This window comes from Helianthus annuus, chromosome 5, assembly GCF_002127325.2.
Source record: "Helianthus annuus cultivar XRQ/B chromosome 5, HanXRQr2.0-SUNRISE, whole genome shotgun sequence".
Lineage (NCBI taxonomy): Eukaryota > Viridiplantae > Streptophyta > Magnoliopsida > Asterales > Asteraceae > Helianthus > Helianthus annuus.
Window position 1 is genome coordinate 6382369 of NC_035437.2, and position 17465 is coordinate 6399833.

The 17465-nt window shown below is 38.1% G+C and overlaps 2 protein-coding genes across 2 annotated transcripts; one reads left to right on the plus strand and one right to left on the minus strand.

Annotated features, from left to right (window-relative positions):
• The first annotated feature begins 1044 nt into the window (after positions 1-1044).
• Positions 1045-6764, plus strand: LOC110942564. The gene is made up of 3 exons (XM_035989821.1): positions 1045-1569; positions 1881-2620; positions 6708-6764. The coding sequence occupies exons 1-3, from the start codon at positions 1083-1085 to the stop codon at positions 6762-6764; spliced, it is 1284 nt and encodes a 427-aa protein (XP_035845714.1). The 5' UTR covers positions 1045-1082.
• A 2905-nt stretch (positions 6765-9669) lies between these two features.
• On the minus strand, positions 9670-11510 carry LOC110938491. Its single transcript, XM_022180793.1, has 2 exons — positions 11407-11510; positions 9670-10385 (listed from the first exon to the last, which is right to left on the minus strand). The coding sequence occupies exon 2, from the start codon at positions 10349-10351 to the stop codon at positions 9821-9823; it is 531 nt and encodes a 176-aa protein (XP_022036485.1). The 5' UTR covers positions 10352-10385; positions 11407-11510; the 3' UTR covers positions 9670-9820.
• Between the last annotated feature and the right edge of the window lie 5955 nt (positions 11511-17465).

Below are 17465 nucleotides of genomic sequence, written 5' to 3' on the forward strand. Positions count from 1 at the left end.
TGCATATGTATTACCATTTGCAGCGGAAGAGATAACATATTTTGCAGACATGATTAACAAATGTGCAGAACAAGAAAGATTGAACGATAATGAATACGAAATGGACACTTTCAGATTTGGAGGGAAAATGTCTTGGTGCCGGACTTGGTTACCGGACAGGCCATATATATACATAAATATGTGGCGGTTAATTTTGGCGGTAAACTGCCTAATGACAGTTTGAATATACCCGCTCTTGTTCTTAATCCGCACATAACTTGACCCATACATAATACATAATGAGTGTAACTTAATTATTACATAAACTAGATAATAAAGTTTAAATATTCTGCCTAACACCCTCCCGTAAACTTGATTATAGTTACATCATAACGCTCTTGTTGGCTTCATCGACCGCTTTTCGTGCTTCACTGAAATTGAATCGGCGTCGTTTCTTGCGAAGAATCCACGATCCATCCAGACTGTTTCTTGTAAACAAAGCATAATGCTCTGTTTCTTTATCATTTTGTGAAGAGTCGGCTTCAGCACTTTTGCTTCTTCTTGATCTTTCGTTTGCAGCCATGGGAGTTCCTTCTTGTTCCAGCATTTCCTTGTCTTGTGCCTTCTTTTGTACTGATTTGAACTTGTAATAGAATACAAGAACCCTAGCCATACCTTCACCGGAACACTTGTGTTCTTACCTCTCCCTCTCTTAAACCCTAAGTCTTCGTTGTCGCGCCAGAATCTGGTGTGACGGTGTGAGCCTCCGGTCACCGCCATTCTCTCTCCCTTTTTTTCATTTCTCTCTTCTTCTTAGGTTGAACGTAGTGGGGCGGTATAGCCCCTTGTAGCGCCATTATGGCGCCGGAAACACCACCCCCAAGGGCGCTATGGCCCAAAAATTTTTTGAAGCGCTATAATTTTCGCGGCGTGAAGATGAATGAATTTGAATTTTTGTTACAAACGGTCATTTTAATAAAAAAAAAATCATTTTATTTTTCAACCTTTCCTTTAAATCATTCTCCTCTCTTATTTTTTTACCACACACACTCAAACATTCTCATATCTTCCATATTTTTTTAGAATTCTTGATATTTTATACAATGAATCCATTCAACCGGGGCTTCATTCCTCCCCGATCTAGTGCGGACCCAAACCAAAGGGGTAATCCTACTCGCCCCGTGGCGCCGGTTCCCACTAGACCCAACCCTTTCGGCTCCGGTTTTCTCGATTACAATCAACAAAGTCCCGGGTTCATGAATCTTTTGAACCAACCGCTATCATGGGACCCTAATCTCTACGGGTGGAACCCAAATCAAAACACGGATGGGATGGGGTCGTCTCAAGCGTTTGGGTCGGCTCAAGCTTTCGGCTCCCCACTACACGAACCCGATGTTGTTCCGGAGACGCAACCCGAGGTACCGGATACGCAACCGGAGACGCAAAAAGGAAAAGGAAAAGCAAAACGGGCACATAAAAAGAAAGTGGAAACCAACACCCGAGCGAAAAAAAATGTGATAACGTGGGAGCCCGAAGAGGAGTATGCGTTAACCCGCGCTTTCATCGATGTTTCGGAGGACCCGGTCATATGTATGTTTATTTTTTTTCTGTTTTTAAATTTATTTTCTGTTTTTTTTTATTTTCTGTTTTTTATTTTCTGTTTTTTATTTTCTGTTTTTTATTTATTTTGTGTTTTTTTTATTTTCAGTTTTTCGTTTTTTATTTTCTGTTTTGTTTTTTGTTTTCTGTTTTTTTTTCCGTTTTATATTTTATTTTCTGTTTTATATTTTATTTTCTGTTTTGTTATTATTTTCTGTTTTTTATTTTTTTTCTGTTTTTTATTATTTTCAGTTTTTATTTTTTAAATTTTGAACTAACATTTTATTTTGTTTTGTTTGTAGCAAACAATCAAAGTAAAACCGTATTTTGGAACCGAATACGAGAACTCTTTTTCGAGCTCATGGGTAGAGGAGAGGAATACCGCCTACCGGACTCTATATCGGGGAAGTGGACCGATATAAACAACAAATGCACAAACTTTCAAACCGTGTACCAACGCTTGTATTCCGGATGGAAAAGTGGAAGTAGCGATGAAGACATTACGCAAGAGGCATTGGTCGAGTATACGCAGGCTAATGGCCATTTCCCGTACATGAAGTGTTGGCAAATCCTTCGCCATAGCCCCAAATGGGCCGTCGTATCTACTCCAAGTGGTCGTTCGGGAAATACACGGCCATCAAAGAGGTCCAAAACAAACGAGTCGGGTGAACCCGAAACGCCAACCTCCGACGCTCGAAACATCGGCTTGAACGAGGATATTCCGGATGACGAGCCGGTGGAGGAGCTACCAAGACCGCCCGGAAGAAAAAGTCGGGCGAAAAAACCCGAGTCGTCGTCGATGTCTATGGGAACGGATATGAGTAACGCATTTTCGGAGATAAACAAGCGGCTTCAAGACATACACGAACTCGGTAACAAACGTTTGGAGGAGAACCGCGAAGTTACGGAGATTATGCGGGATCGACAATGGGCTCACGACTTTGAGTTCTACTCCAAACCGCATGACCACTTAACGGGAAAAGCTTTGAAAATGGCGTTGGCACAAAAGGAGTGGATTGAAAAAAATATAATCTTTGATTGTGTAATTTTTTTTATGCTAGTTTAATGTTTTTTTTCTAGTTTCATGTTTTTTTTAATTTTATTGTACTTTTTTTTATTTAATGAAATGAATTTTATTTTTAAAAAAGTTACAAATGAATTAAAAAAAATAAAAATTAAAAAATGAGTAATGATTACACAGGGGCTTTATGACTACGGCCTCAAATTGCATAACGCCCCATAAAGCCCCGGGGTGACGTGGCATGCCACATGTCGCATAACGCCCCTAAAAGGGCTTTATGACTACACATGGCCTTAGGTTTAAAAATGAGATGAAAAGGTATGATACGTGTCTTAAAGGATGATAACCTGTCAAATAAGTCAATCATCACTGTTCATTCACTTTGCCTACTATGAGAAAACAATCGGAGAAAACAAAGGGTTTTTAAACCCTTAAATAACACCAAAAAAGTGAAGTGACACACCCCTAAGAAAATAATACAACAGTAATGTACAAAGCTTAACACAAAGAGCACAACAATCCAATCCAAGATAAACAAATGCAACAAATTAATAATATGGTAATATACAATTAGCATATTTTTTATTGAAATTTTTTATTAATATTTATGAACGATCTTTCTTCCTTTGAAGATACACACACATGGGATCTTGTAAAAACTCATTAAAAAATATCACCAATAATTTAACCTTTCTAACCTACTCTATCACTGTAAAAATCAAATTAATATACTTACTAATTTTCATACACTATAAATACTAACTTATTATAATACGCAAGTATAATATTTATACTTATAATCTTTTTTTCTTCTTAACTACTAATTTCACCCCTAATACTTTAAATAATATACGCTGTTAGCTCATTTTATATTTCTCTAGTAACTTGTATCCATTAACTTACAAAAAAACCAACTAAATACGTAGGTATGTTTGATTTTTTTCTCGATATCTCGACATAAATTTTGTTGAAATTGAAGTTGTATTCAAAACAGAGTTTTTTTTTTTTTTGTATTATTGTACATAATAAATAATAGTGATTGTTGGTACAATACTGGTACCTGACGAAACGAAACGATATGGACATCGATACCGGTATGGGTAGTATCAGAACTGGTACATGTAAGTTTTTATGTTTTTGATCTATGTAAAACACATGTCTGATATCACCACTTTAACTTTTTGGTTTTCTCTTTCGGTTGTCAGATTTAGTATCGTATACAATGCCAAGTACTAGTACCCTGTCAATGTCATAACGAACTGAACCGATATAGACTAAAACCGAATTTCAACCGCATCGGGCGCATGATCCCACTAATTTAATATATTTATTACAGTTAACATTCGAATAATATGTTGAGAAATTAAGTGCCCCTCAAACCGCATAAGTTTCTTTGTAAACTATTTTCTGTAAAGGACTAATTTCTTTTAAATCATATCGTGTATGGGACTTGAACTAAAGATCTTCCCCTTTTCAAATAGATGTTTAAATGTTTTGTTTTTGTAATTGGACCACCACCCTATTGGTGTTTCTTGGTAAACCTATTATTCATTTTACAACTCAATGCATTTACTTAATTACAACACTAGGACATATGAAAAATGATTAACATTAATAGATCTAAAGACATTTCGAAAACAAAACACCAACATTTATTATTCAGTTCAGTAGATAAAAACAACATGCTTCAATCCAGTCCAAATCAACACTTAACCTAGGAAACAAATCATCAATACATCACAATGTAACACGATTAAATGTAACATTCGATGTCGATTTTGACTTCGATTATCCATACAGCCATTAGTATCGATAGTATCGATTACGATGGAGACCATGAGTACCTAGTAGCATTGTGTCAACTGCCATTTCATGCACTTTCATCTGATTCTGTAGTTTGAACATTTCCAACTGAAACGTCATTTCGTTCATTGGCGCTTGCTCCGACACCTTAGCGGGAACACACTTAACATGCATACCATAGTTACAATCGGACGAACAATGGTACATGCAGTTGCTTTTTGCGATCGCGCCTCTACAAACGTCGCATTCAAACGACTCATATGGATACACATAAAGTAATGAAAGCGTGTGAGGGTGGTCTTCGCGACGCACGCTTTCTGGCAAAGTAGTGCATGTCACATGCGCATCATAGTCACAAATATCACAACGGTACAATGCACCGTTGGGATCACAACCAGTGCCACACACGTCACATAAATGTGTGCCACTAGCGTAAGGTGCCTTGGGGAGATATTTCAACTGGTGGTTCGGGTGTGATTTGAGTTTGATCTGATTAGGTGGAGGGGTCGAGGGTATAGGGTTTAAGGTATTGTAAGCACAATGGATATGGAGATCAAATTCACAATGGGAACAACAAAAACAAAAACCCGAACCGGTTTTGTTACACTCGCTACAAATGAAAGAGCCCGATGAGTATGTCGGGGATGGGAATAGGGAGAGGGGGTGATCGGGGTGTGACGGATGGGTCAATGAACGTGATGCGTTGAAGCATCGGTCGTGAAGGAAGAATTTGCATGCGCGACACGAGTAGACTGGGGTGCCTGTACAAGGAAAGTTGCAACCGGTACAAGTGAGTTGTGCACCTTCCAAGCTTTTGTGGAAGGAAAGAGTGTGTGGGTGGCTAAAGTGCTTGTGGCGATCCATATTTGTTAAGTTGAAATATGTGGTCACAAGTTATAAGTTATAAATAAGCCCAAGATATCAATAAAAAAAGATACTCTGAAAAGTCGTCGAAGACTTTGTTAAGCTCCCTCCACTGGTCTCGGCCTGTTTCTTACAGAGCAAAGTCAAATTAGAACTTGCAAAATCACAAGGGAATATAATCTTATACATTATACACTTGTATATAAAAACTATATATATGGCTATCCAGTATGGGAGTGTGAAACTGCCATGTAGCCTACGTAGTGCATGTCAAATTGTCAATGGTGTAGTAGGGCCGGGTTACATTACGCTCACATGGGTTTCAATAACGCAGGGTATGGTATTCCACTTTCGATTACCAAGAAATATGGAACGTGTTTACACCTACAAGCTGCTCCACTTGGTTCTTTAACCACCTTATCTACGCCAAACAACCACGTCTCCGCAATGTAAGATACTCTGTTCAAGCTTGAAAAAAATATGCCCTTTCGTAATGTTTTATTATATATTATTTAAAAAATAAGCAAATTAGTATTCTACTGCCTATTTTTTTGGCTTGTAGATCACCAATGTACGTTAAATGTACATGTACGTTATAAACTGAATATAATTAATACACTGAAAAACTAAATAAATAACCATTTTTTTTTGTTATACTATCATTCAATTTTCAATACTTGTCAAGTTACATCAAAACAGAAGGTAGACGAGCAACAAGCTGCGTCACCCATTTCTGAATTGCAAACCCTAATCTACCAAAGATAAAACCTCGTTCCCCTGAGGTTGAGCAATTGTTGTGGATGACCCGTTGGACCCTGGTCAGGAATTGGATAGCTTCTGGCGCTAGGGAGCCAAATGTGTCAAAGGCAAAAGGTACAAAAACATGTTGGTTCTCTACACAAGCTTTAGCATGCTTATCAACTTTCTTCGATTCTGCCTTTCTTACTGCTTGTCCAGTTATAAACCCGTTTTCCCCCTAGCCTAGCCGAAGACGAGCAGATCCGCTGGACGTAGAGTAGATCTCCCTTCCAAAGGGTCGGTAAGGAAATTCACAGGAGCCTCTTTCTTAGCCGAAATCCCAGCTCTTCTCAGGTTGTCCCACAAAACATCTCGCACCCAGTCATGTCGATATTTGAACCCAGGTCCCAAAATTAATTAACCATTTTTTTGCAAAAACGATGGTAGATTTTTTTAACTAACCGAATATACAGGTTAAGGGTTACGAGATAACCAATCACCTCGTCTCGGTTTACGTACACTTTAGTATTCTATTATTTTCAAATGTATAAAAAAATACACTAAACTATACGGTATGTGTTGTGGACACAAATTCCTCTGCTCTCTTCGACTTTGTAAATTATTAGGCTCTCTTGGACTTCAAATATTATTAGGCACAACCGCACAAGAGTGCTAATATGATCGTTTATTTTGCATAAATCAGGAATTGGTTCATAACCGGAATCAGATATTCATTTTCCTTAAAAGCTTGGACAGTTAGTAAAACACCGGCCGTGGCAGATAGAATCAGATTTTCAAAACTACCGTAAAAACTTGGACAGTTAGTAAAACACGAGCCATGGCAGATAGAATCAGATATTCATTTTCTTTCCCGTCCACCAAGCGAAAATATTAAATTTGTGATAATCTTAGGTTGACATGGTACCAAACGAGTTCACTTGTTGGGGTGTCACCCCTTTGACGTTTATTGGTCTCATCTCAAACAACATTCAACATAGTCATAATTGGGTCATGTATCTAGTAGACTAGTAGGTTTACCCGTGCAAGAGTTGAGTTTGTTTGAGGAGGTTGTTGACTTTGGAATTGGTGGGTGGGTTTTGATTGGTTGGGGCATTTAAATTTTTTTAAATTAAAAAAAAAATAGTTTATAGCATGGGTAGGTGCCGTCAGTGTTTACTAGCTAATGGGTACTTTGAGTCAAATTTTACATGGCGGGTATTTGTTGGTTGAGGCTAGGGCTCAAACCCTTGAGCATGGTTGTAAAAGTCGCTAGGTGCTCCCTATTCAGATTTGAGAGTAATTGGGAAGTACTCAGCCTAGGAGGAGATTACTCACGGAGTAATTAGCCTAGAGGAAGAGTACTTGGGCCTCAACAGCCTACCTTATAGCGAGTACTCGAAGCAATGGAATAGAAAAAGAAATAAAATAAATCATTATATTCTTCCGACTTGTTTGGTTACCATGTAGGAATAGAATAAATCATTATTTTGTGTTGTTTGGTAGCAAGGAAAAGACAAAGGAATAAATTAAATTGTTGGCAAGTGAAGGTGGTAGTGGTGGGTGGTATTGGTGGCGGCGGCGGTGGGTGGTGGTGGCGGTGGTGCCGCTGGGTGGTGGTGGGTGGTAGAGGTGGCGGTGGCCAGAAGTGGGTGGCAGCAGTGGTGGTTAATGGTGGCGCTGGTGGGTGGGTGGCGGCAGTGGTGGTCGGTGGTGGTGGGAGGGTGGTAGAGGTGATGTAGAGTGAAAAAGGGAATGGAATTGAATGTAAAAAGACAAGGTTGGATGGAATGAATTTGAGATGTTTTAGAGGGAATGAAATGGACAAGGTAATAGGTGATTCCGTTGCATTGACCAACCAAATACCTATTTTTTCATTTCCTTGGTTAATTCTATTAAGTCTCTCATTCCTGCATATCATATCAGATACCTAGTTTTGATCCGGTATTAGGGTATCAACATTCAATCAAGTATACAACTAGCACTTAAATATACGATTAATTTTTCAAGCATTACCATTCAACAAATGATTTAAACATTTAAGTGTAAAGGTTCAAAAAGGCACACAAACCTAAAACAAATGGAGAAATAGGCGATGTGTGCGAATTGCAAAAGCTAGAGACAGATAGCCGAGAGCGAATTGCAAAGGCCAGAGACAGACAACCACGAGAGTTAGGGACAGATGTAGAGATAGGTTAGGGATAGTTCGCGCTACTCCTCAACTTTGTTGGCGGAGTGTAAAATTAGTGCAAAAAAATTTGCTTTATGTATTAGGATACATCTCTGAGCAAATATTTGGATACCCTAAGTCCATTTTTTTTTGGCTATCCCTAAACTTTTCTCTATATCCGCCACTCATGAGTGGACCGTGGAAGCAGTTGTTAGTCAAGAGTAGTCTCGCTTGCGAAGTTGCAGGTGAACACTTTAATGAGCTCAAACAACAATGGGAAAATTAGGTTTTGGAAAGGAGTCAGCTGATTGAAAGAGATTTTAGGGAAACTGGATGAATAGTTAAACAGTGAATAATTTGGCATCTGAGTGAAATGATAGGTGTGTTATTTTACTTATTTATTAATGACAAAATGATGTAATATTAATTTCTGTCTAGAAGGAAAAAAAAAAGAAACATGGCTATTGGTCCAAATTCAAGACATCAACAAATAAAAATTTAGCATTACGACAACTTTGAGTCTTTGACATTATGTGGCCCAATAATTACAGAAAACCCAAATCTCAAATCAGGAGTGAACAAATGGGCCTAGGCCTTTTTGGGACTGGTCCAGTCCGGCCTAAGTCAGACCCATTTCAGGACATAATATATTGTTCAGAGCTGTTCATAGGCCCGTCCAAGCCTCATGACTAGATAAATTTTAACGCTACTTATTTTTTACAGTCACAAAGTATTTGAATTTTTTTTGTTCATGTATATTTAATGAGAAAATATAAAACACAATAGTGTTTATCATGCGTTGTATACGTGAGTTGGAAATTGAGACGCGTGTCATTCTTTATTTTTTTTTATAACGTACGTGATTATGTATATAACATGCGTAATTAGGGATTTGAACAACCCATCGTCTCCTCATCTATCTCTATGTTTGTCTCTCTAGATAATTAGGGTTTGGAATAACCCAACTTATCAAGTTCTAACAATTCATAAAGATAATTTAGTTAGTAAGAACTACACCAGCAAACCTAGATTCTAATTCTAATCCTAAGTTTCAACTTCCAGTTTTGATGGTCTCCTTTATGCTTTTAACCTCACCAATTGTTGTTGTAATACAATTAAATTGACTGTCAAAAGTAAATGATATTGACCTTATACCTAACAATTGTCAAAAGACTGTCAAAAGTAAATGATATTGACCTTATACCTAACAACTGTCAAAAGGTTTTGCCATTGTTTTGGTAAAATTTTAATCACCCACCCCCCCTTAGTCATATTGGACTATAAAATGCCATTTCATGTTACATTCCTATGAGAAAAAGAAGAGAAATATATAGTTGCAACTAGTAATGGTAACACATACTAAGGTGGTTTTAATGGCATCTAATTATACATAGAAATACAGACTTGCAGTAGTAGCTCATCAAACTTGAACATCATCATCATACCCAAAAGAAAGAATTCCGAAACAGCATTTCATTAATCGAAACTCTTCAACATATACAGTTGAATATGCACATCATGCGTCTCAAACTTTTATCCAGATTCAAAAACTAAAGAAACAACAACATTTAGATCAGACAAAATACTACACAACCAACAATATCCTAAACAGACCTTACCTTTCTCTTTTATCACTTGATCAGAAACTTCTAAAGGGATCTTCCCTTGGTCTTTTTAGTACTTGATCGAGTTGCGTATGCTCCAGTTCCACCCTTATCATCTTTCTCATCATCATCTCTGTCTCTCCGCCTCTTGAGTCTTTCTTTACTTTCCACAACAAGTCTTTTCAACTCTTTCCCTTTTCGCTTCTTACCCCTCTTTCCCTTTGTTGGTTTAGCATCAACATCCATCACCCCTTTGTCACGCGATCTTAAAGAATAAGAGCTCTTAACCACAGTTTCTCTCTTTTTTCCCTTGCTTCTTTCAGAACCAGTCAGTGCTTTTCCTTTGGATGCATTAGCAGAAGCGTCAACGACGGTCGTGCTTCTTACTTCGTTAATCACAATACCACCAGTCTTGTTGGTTATCTGTTCCAGATCAGAGTCCGATGACGGTAGAGCTACTTCTTCTTCTTCCATGGGCCTCTTACCCTTTGCTTTTTCCTTCATAGCTTCAGTAATTTTTGGATCTTTTTTCTCTTCACTGTCACTGTCACTGTTTCTGTTTGGTTCCGGATCCATTTCGCTTGAATTAACCCCTAAACCTTGTTGTTTCCTGAAACAAAAACATTTGCAAGTATTTCAGTGAACCAATACAAGATCTCCAACATTACAATCCGAATAAATATACAAAAAGAAACCCAAGAAACTATAAATTATGTTATAATCTCAACTCGGGTCAAAATAATCAGACGAATAACGAATGTTCAGGAGTCTCGTAATGTGCTGAGTGAAATTAAACACATAGAATACAAATCAATTGCATTCTTCAAGACTCTGAACAAACAGCAAACAAACTATAACTCAACTCAAGTACTTTACAATGTACAGTTAAATCAACTGTGTACAACTTCATCGACATTTAACTAAGATCACTAAACGAAGAACAAGTGTATCGAAATTTGACTACCAAAAGGAGCCAATAATCTAAATATACAGTATATTTACTAGTATATACAGAAAGAAACCTAAGAACTAGAAATTATGCTATAATCTCAACTCGGATCAAAATAAATCGAGCGGATACCAAAAATTTCAGGTATCTCATAATGTGCTGAATGAAATCAAACACAAAGAATATCAGTCAATTGCATTTTTCAAGACCATGAACAAACAGAAAATAATTTTGTTAAATCAGTTGTAGACAAATTCATACAAAATTAGACAAAATTATACAAAAATAGCCTAAAAGAAAGTAACAATCGTGTTAAAATCTCAACTAACAATTTCAGGTATCTCAGAATGTGCGAATCAGATAAAACACGAAGAATATTAACGAATTAAACAGCAAATAAAGTTTAATTGAACTCAAGAACCCTAATAAAACGTCATGCAGTGAAAGCAAGAACATAATTGGGGAAAAGTGAGATTGAAGTGATGTTAAACAACTCTGATTCAAACGATTAAGATCTACTATTGTAAAACAACATCAATCGATCATATAAAAGAGGATTAAACATGTAACGGTATACAGATTCACGTAAAATTAGATAATCGAATCGATGATAACAAGACGAACACTGTAAACAGATGAGAAATTGTATAAGAGTTGAGAAGATGATCGAGATAAGAGTTACCTAAGAATGGCGGAATGAGTGTTGTTGCAGGTGAGACGATGAACTGAAAAACGGTTATGATTGTTTGATTTATAACAGAAATTGTTATGACCGAATGAAGCTTTTTATAGGGAGAAGAAGTAAGAAGGCGGGAATTTGTTTTGTACACGTGGAGTCATGCCATTGGAGGTTGAGGTATACACGTGGTATTATAAGTAACCGTTTCTAATTATAAATGATTTATTTATGGTTTGTGGCATGAATATGATTTATTTACAGACTCTGTGTGTGTGGGCACGTTTCCTTTTGAACGATAGTATACATATTATGTGAAATTCTCTAATCCTCTCTCTATAAATTAATTTCCATCATGTTATGACATAGGCAATATCGGGACGGGTAGCTTGCAAGTAAATAAGTTTGTCGATCAACCGTGGCGTCTATATGTGGGTCGTCATCTCGTTTGTCAATTTTTAGATTTTGTTCTATGGGAAAGGAACTTGGACGGCGCCCTATCATTCCAGTTTCTTTCAAAAGGTTAAGAGTGTACTTGCGTTGACTTAAGACCATACCTTGTTTTGTTCGTGCCACTTCAATGCCAAGAAAATAATTTAAGGGCCCAAGGTCTTTAATACTAAATTGTTGGTCAAGAAAGTGCTTTGTTTCCTGAATTTTGCTTAAGGCTCCCACGAGAATGACATCGTCCACATAAATTAACGCGGCGAAAAAAACGTCTTTTTCTTTGAATAGGAACAACGAATAGTCCGCCTTAGATTGCTTGAAACCAAGACTTCGAAGAGAGGTAGTGAACTTTTGGTACCGGTTTCTTTACGCTTGCTTCAGCCCATAGAGCGATTTTCTGAGTTTGCAAACGCGGTTATCATCAAGTTTCCCATAACTTTGAGGAATCTTCGTGTAAACATCCTCATATATGTCTCCATGGAGAAAAGAAAAGCGTTGTTGACATCCAACTAGTGAACGTGCCATTCTTTTTTAACCGCAACAGCCAGAAGGGCTCGAACAGTAGTTAATTTTGAAACTGGCGCAAAAGTGTCATGGAAGTCCATTCCTTCCATTTGCGTGAACCCTTTAGCTACCAGGCGAGCCTTGTATCTTTCTATTTCTCCGCTCGACTTGAACTTTATTTTATAAACCCACTTTTAATCTATGGCACGTTTTCTTTTTGGTAATTCTTCAAGGGTCTAGATTCCATTTGTTTTGAGTGCCTGTATTTCCCTTGTCATTGCTTCCACCCATTTAGGCTCTTGTACAACTTGCCGGAAATGTTTAGGCTCATTGTTTGAAACAATGGCCGAAAAAAGCTTTGTGTGAGTTAGTAAATTTCATATGAAATATAATGTGCCAAAGGATGTACGGCCGAGGGCTTATGATTGGATGTGGAAGGAGTGTGTTTGTGATCTAAAGATGTGAGTGTAACACCCCAAAAATATAAAACTTTATATTTTATTATAAAGTATTAATCAAACAAGAACCGACTAGCTAGGAGCCCATAACCCCGTTAGCTACAAGTCTTGAAATAACTCATAATAAGGTTAAAACACTTAAAATTTATAGTTAAATGATAAGTGAGGGACCAAACAAGTCAAAACTGAAAGTTAAATGCTGAAATAGTAAAGAAAACACACCAACCACACACTTGTGGGTGTGTATCGATCGAACAGAAGGAGGGGCGACCAGGAGCTTTCTCCAAACCCTAGTTTCACACAAAATCCACAAAATTGAAGCCCCTAATTCGCTCTAAATCAAGTTCTAAACACAAATTAGTGATCACCTAGTTGAAGGGATCATAAGGTATGTAAAATCTTGATGTTTTGTTTCACCTTAAATTCTAGGTTAATTAAGAAGAACTGAAATTGAGCTTGATTAGGTCTTGCATGGGTGAAATTAGAAGTAATATGGTGTCTAGGGACAAACCCTAGATGGTTTCTTATCAAAATCTTGCATAAAGTTTGTAGGGTTTATAATCACCAATGTAGGTGACTAATAAGTTTGTAGAAACTTGATGAACACTAGGATTTTGATTCTTGTTCTAGTGTAATATGAAATTATGAGATAATTTCTGAAATATTGATGTTGAAATATGCGTATAGTCGCCTAATTGAAGTTGATTTAGATAAGATAACGAGTCATGCACTTGGAATTGATTATGTGAAAATCTGGCCCGCTAGGTGTTTGTACAAATGCCTAAATGGGGATTTATATGTTAAAAATCGGATGAAAACGCATAATCGACTACTATGACAAATTATGTGTTTATAATTACAAAAGAGTTCTAAATCAATTGTAAATTGAACTCTCTAGGCAAGGAGACCGGATCGTCAAGCGGACAAGCCGGAGGGAATACGCGTGGGGAAGGTGTGCTTTAAAGGTACGCGACTTATAATTTCGCTACATTATGTTTAATTGTTGGTTTTACGTTGTTGTATTGAAAATTGGTAAACAAGAAAAACCACTAAGTCACGGAAGTGACAAAGTGCATTGGACAAGTAAAACGGGTCAAAACATGAGTTAGAAATAGAGTTTGGATGTGTCTAGCAATGGGTATACCCATTGGGCATCCAAACGGGTCAAAACAAGTTGTGTTACAAACGTAGTAACTAATACCCATCACTATTGATTGGTTATGTATCGAGCATAGGTCGTGTAACGGACACGCAAATCCGTTGCAAAAGCATGAACCCTTGTAGAGGGATTATAGTCCGGAACATTCACTTGTCGAATGATTCCGAAAGGCATGGTCAAATCCTTGAAAATAAGCATGATGGTTATTGCACAAGCAACCCTCGGGAGGGGAGCAAAAGCTCACACTTGGTAAACGTAGAAACGGGTGCATTGACCTGAAGTTTATATGATAATATTACATGTTAGTGAACTTGTAAACAAATGGGTCAATTAAACAAGTGACAAATTATAGAACAACTGTTTTGAAATGATATTTTTATGCAAAACGTGTTGATAAACACGTCCGTAATTAAATTACGGTCGTGTAGGAAAATGAATCAGTTAAATCGGACTTACGGATCCAAAGTTATGACCTTTTGAAGTTGAGCATAGTGAAAATCCGGAGCTGGCAGAAAATGCAGGTCCAGAAACTGGACCTGCTGGAAAACGTGGTCCCCCGCGCCACGCGACGGGGGTAAGCAATTCTGGCGCGACACGCGGGGCCTCCCGCGACACGCGACAGGGTAAAAGCTGAATTTTTATTTTATTTTCGATGGTTCGATACTAGAACTCGTTTACAAGTGTTGTATTTATGTCATATCTAACTTTTTAAGTGGTTTTGACTCTAGGTACTAATGGGGGTGCTCCCGGATGGTGATCAAGCATGTTGCAAGAACCGAACACATATTTTGAATGCTTCCGCGTTAATCTAATCTTGTCTAGACGATGTTTTTGATGTAAATGACTTGCTAATCATGTGATCAATGTTTTAAGCTAGTTAGTAGTTTACTAGTAGGTGTTATTAAAAACTCGTTTTGTACTTATTATCAATGTGTATGGTCTTTAAACATGAAAACTTTTTGTAAACTCAGATTTTAGTATGAAATTCATGTAAATCATTATTAAATCCCGTCCTTTTATTAAGGGTCTTACAAGTTGGTAATCAGAGCTCAAGGTTGTCAATAAAGTGTTCGGTTCAAGTTTGATCAAGCATCCGGTAAGAGTTAATCGTTTTAAGTAGATTTAGAGAATATAGAAATAAATCATGAACAAATATGCATGAAAAGAGTGTGTAAGCTCACTCAAACACAGGAAATGCATGAAACAAGAACGGTTGAATCAAGTTATGAACTTGATTAAATCAAAACAAGTAAATCACATGTTATAAATGAAATGTTTAACAATTATTGTAAACATTCAGTAATAGAGATGGCGGATGGAGGTAATGCTGACGCGGTGCCAAGAGTCACCGAACAAATGAGAGAAGTGATTGCCGACGAGGTTGGAAAGGCAATCGAAAATACTTTGTCGGGCTTTATTGATAAAATTCAAAACACGGTTCTTTCGATAGTAGACGAGAGAATCAAGAAATTGGAAGATAGTTCTAATCTAGTAAAGGAAAAGCCCGGAGGACGAAAGCCTTGTTCATACAAGGAATTCATGGTGTGTAAACCGCCAATATATAATGGGGAGGTAGACCCAATAGTGTGCCAACGATGGCTAAGCGATATTGAAGGGGTATTCGAGAGGACCCATTGTGATGAAGATGACTACGTAGCCTATGGTACGGGTCAATTAAGGGGTTAAGCGAAAGATTGGTGGGATAACAAAAAGAGAGAAATTGGTACCGAAGCAGCTAAGATCATGACATGGGAGGAGTTTAAGATGTCGTTTCTTAAACATCATAGCCCTAAGGCGGTCGTTAACAGAATCAAGGAAGAGTTCATGCAACTTAGGCACAAGGGCGAGACCATAGACAAGATTATGGCGACGTTTATGGATAAGATTAAGTTTTGCAATGAATTGGTAACGAATGAAGAACAAAAGATATACTACTACTATAACATGTTGAGCGCCGAGTATATGGAGTTTATGACTCCTTCAAAATACGAGACCTTTACCGAGATCATAAATGTTGCTCGGGAACGGGAAATTGAACTGAAAAAGCAAGTTGAACGGGGCGAATGAAGGGCACATGATGTTAATCCAAGCCCTAGCAAGAAAGCGCGAACGAATAAAATAGGGAAGAAATCGGATGTAAAAGGCGGGTTGCCAAGTTGCAAAATATGCGGAAAAGGCCATAAGGGCGAATGCCGCTTCAAGGATAAACCTTGTCCCATATGTCGGAAGACGAGACACATGGCTACATCATGCCCAGAGAAAGTGACGGTTTGCTACAATTGTTATCGACCGGGTCACAAGAAGTCGGAATGCCCAGAGCTGGTTGGAAAGAAAGATGGGCAAGACACGAAAGGTGAAGCCCCAAAAGCGAAGCAAGATCTTTCCAATTGACTGGCGCTGAAGCAAGAGTTGAACCTGAAGTGGTCTCAGGTATCTTTCCAAACGCTCAAAGAAAAGTTAACTCACGCTCCGGTGTTAACATTACCGGAAGGAGTCGACGACATGGTGGTTTACTCGGATGCGTCGCATTCGGGGCTCGGATGTGTTTTAATGCAACGAGGCAAGGTTATCGCCTATGCCTCGAGGCAATTGAAGATCCATGAAAAGAAATACCCGACTCACGACTTGGAGCTGGCAGCAGTAGTGTTTGCCTTAAAAATATGGAGACATTACTTGTATGGGGTAAAATGTACAATCTTTACCGACCATAAAAGTTTGAAATATTTTTTCGACCAAAAGGAAGTAAACATGAGACAAAGGCGGTGGTTGGAAACGGTCAAGGATTACGATTGTGAAATACACTACCACCCCGGGAAAGCCAATGTAGTGGCTGATGCGTTGAGCCGAAAGGCAGATTATGCCCCGATACGAGTACAATCATTGTAGCTCATTGTGACCTCGGGCTTACTTGAACAAATCCGAGGAGCACAAGATGAAGCAGTAAAGACGGAAAACTAGAGAAAGGAAAGGATTGTTGGCCAAGTTAAAGATCTCGAAGTAGGCAACCACGGTTTGAAAACACGTTTCAATAGAATTTGGGTTCCTAACACATGTGGAGTTAAAAAGCTTCTACTCGATGAAGCTCACAAGTCCCGTTATTCCATTCATTCGGGAGCGACCAAGATGTATAATGACTTAAAACAAAACTATTGGTGGCCCGGAATGAAAAGAGATGATGTGAAATACGGGGAAAAATGTTTGACATGTCTACAAGTCAAGGCGGAGCACCAAAAACCATACGGTAAACTCCAACCGTTAGAAATCCCGGTTTGGAAATGGGAACATATTACGATGGACCTATTAACCAAACTACCAAAGACGAACCGTGGTTTTAATGCTATATGGGTAGTGGTGGATAGATTGACGAAAAGTGCCCACTTCATTCCGATTCGTAGGGGTGTTCAAAAAACTCGTGGCTCGCAGCTCGCTCGAAACTCGCTCGAAAAAAGCTCGAAGAAAGCTCGGCTCAAAATTGGCTCGGTAGTTAACGAGCCAGC

Bases quoted from the DNA above. Each gene is read 5' to 3' on its own strand.
- LOC110942564 (XM_035989821.1), top strand. From the start codon at position 1,083: ATGAATCCATTCAACCGGGGCTTCATTCCTCCCCGATCTAGTGCGGAC. The intron at 1,570-1,880 runs GTATGTTTATTT...TTTTGTTTGTAG, and splicing joins TTCGGAGGACCCGGTCATAT to CAAACAATCAAAGTAAAACC. The intron at 2,621-6,707 runs GTAATTTTTTTT...TGCATAAATCAG, and splicing joins AAAATATAATCTTTGATTGT to GAATTGGTTCATAACCGGAA.
- LOC110938491 (XM_022180793.1), bottom strand. From the start codon at position 10,351: ATGGATCCGGAACCAAACAGAAACAGTGACAGTGACAGTGAAGAGAAA.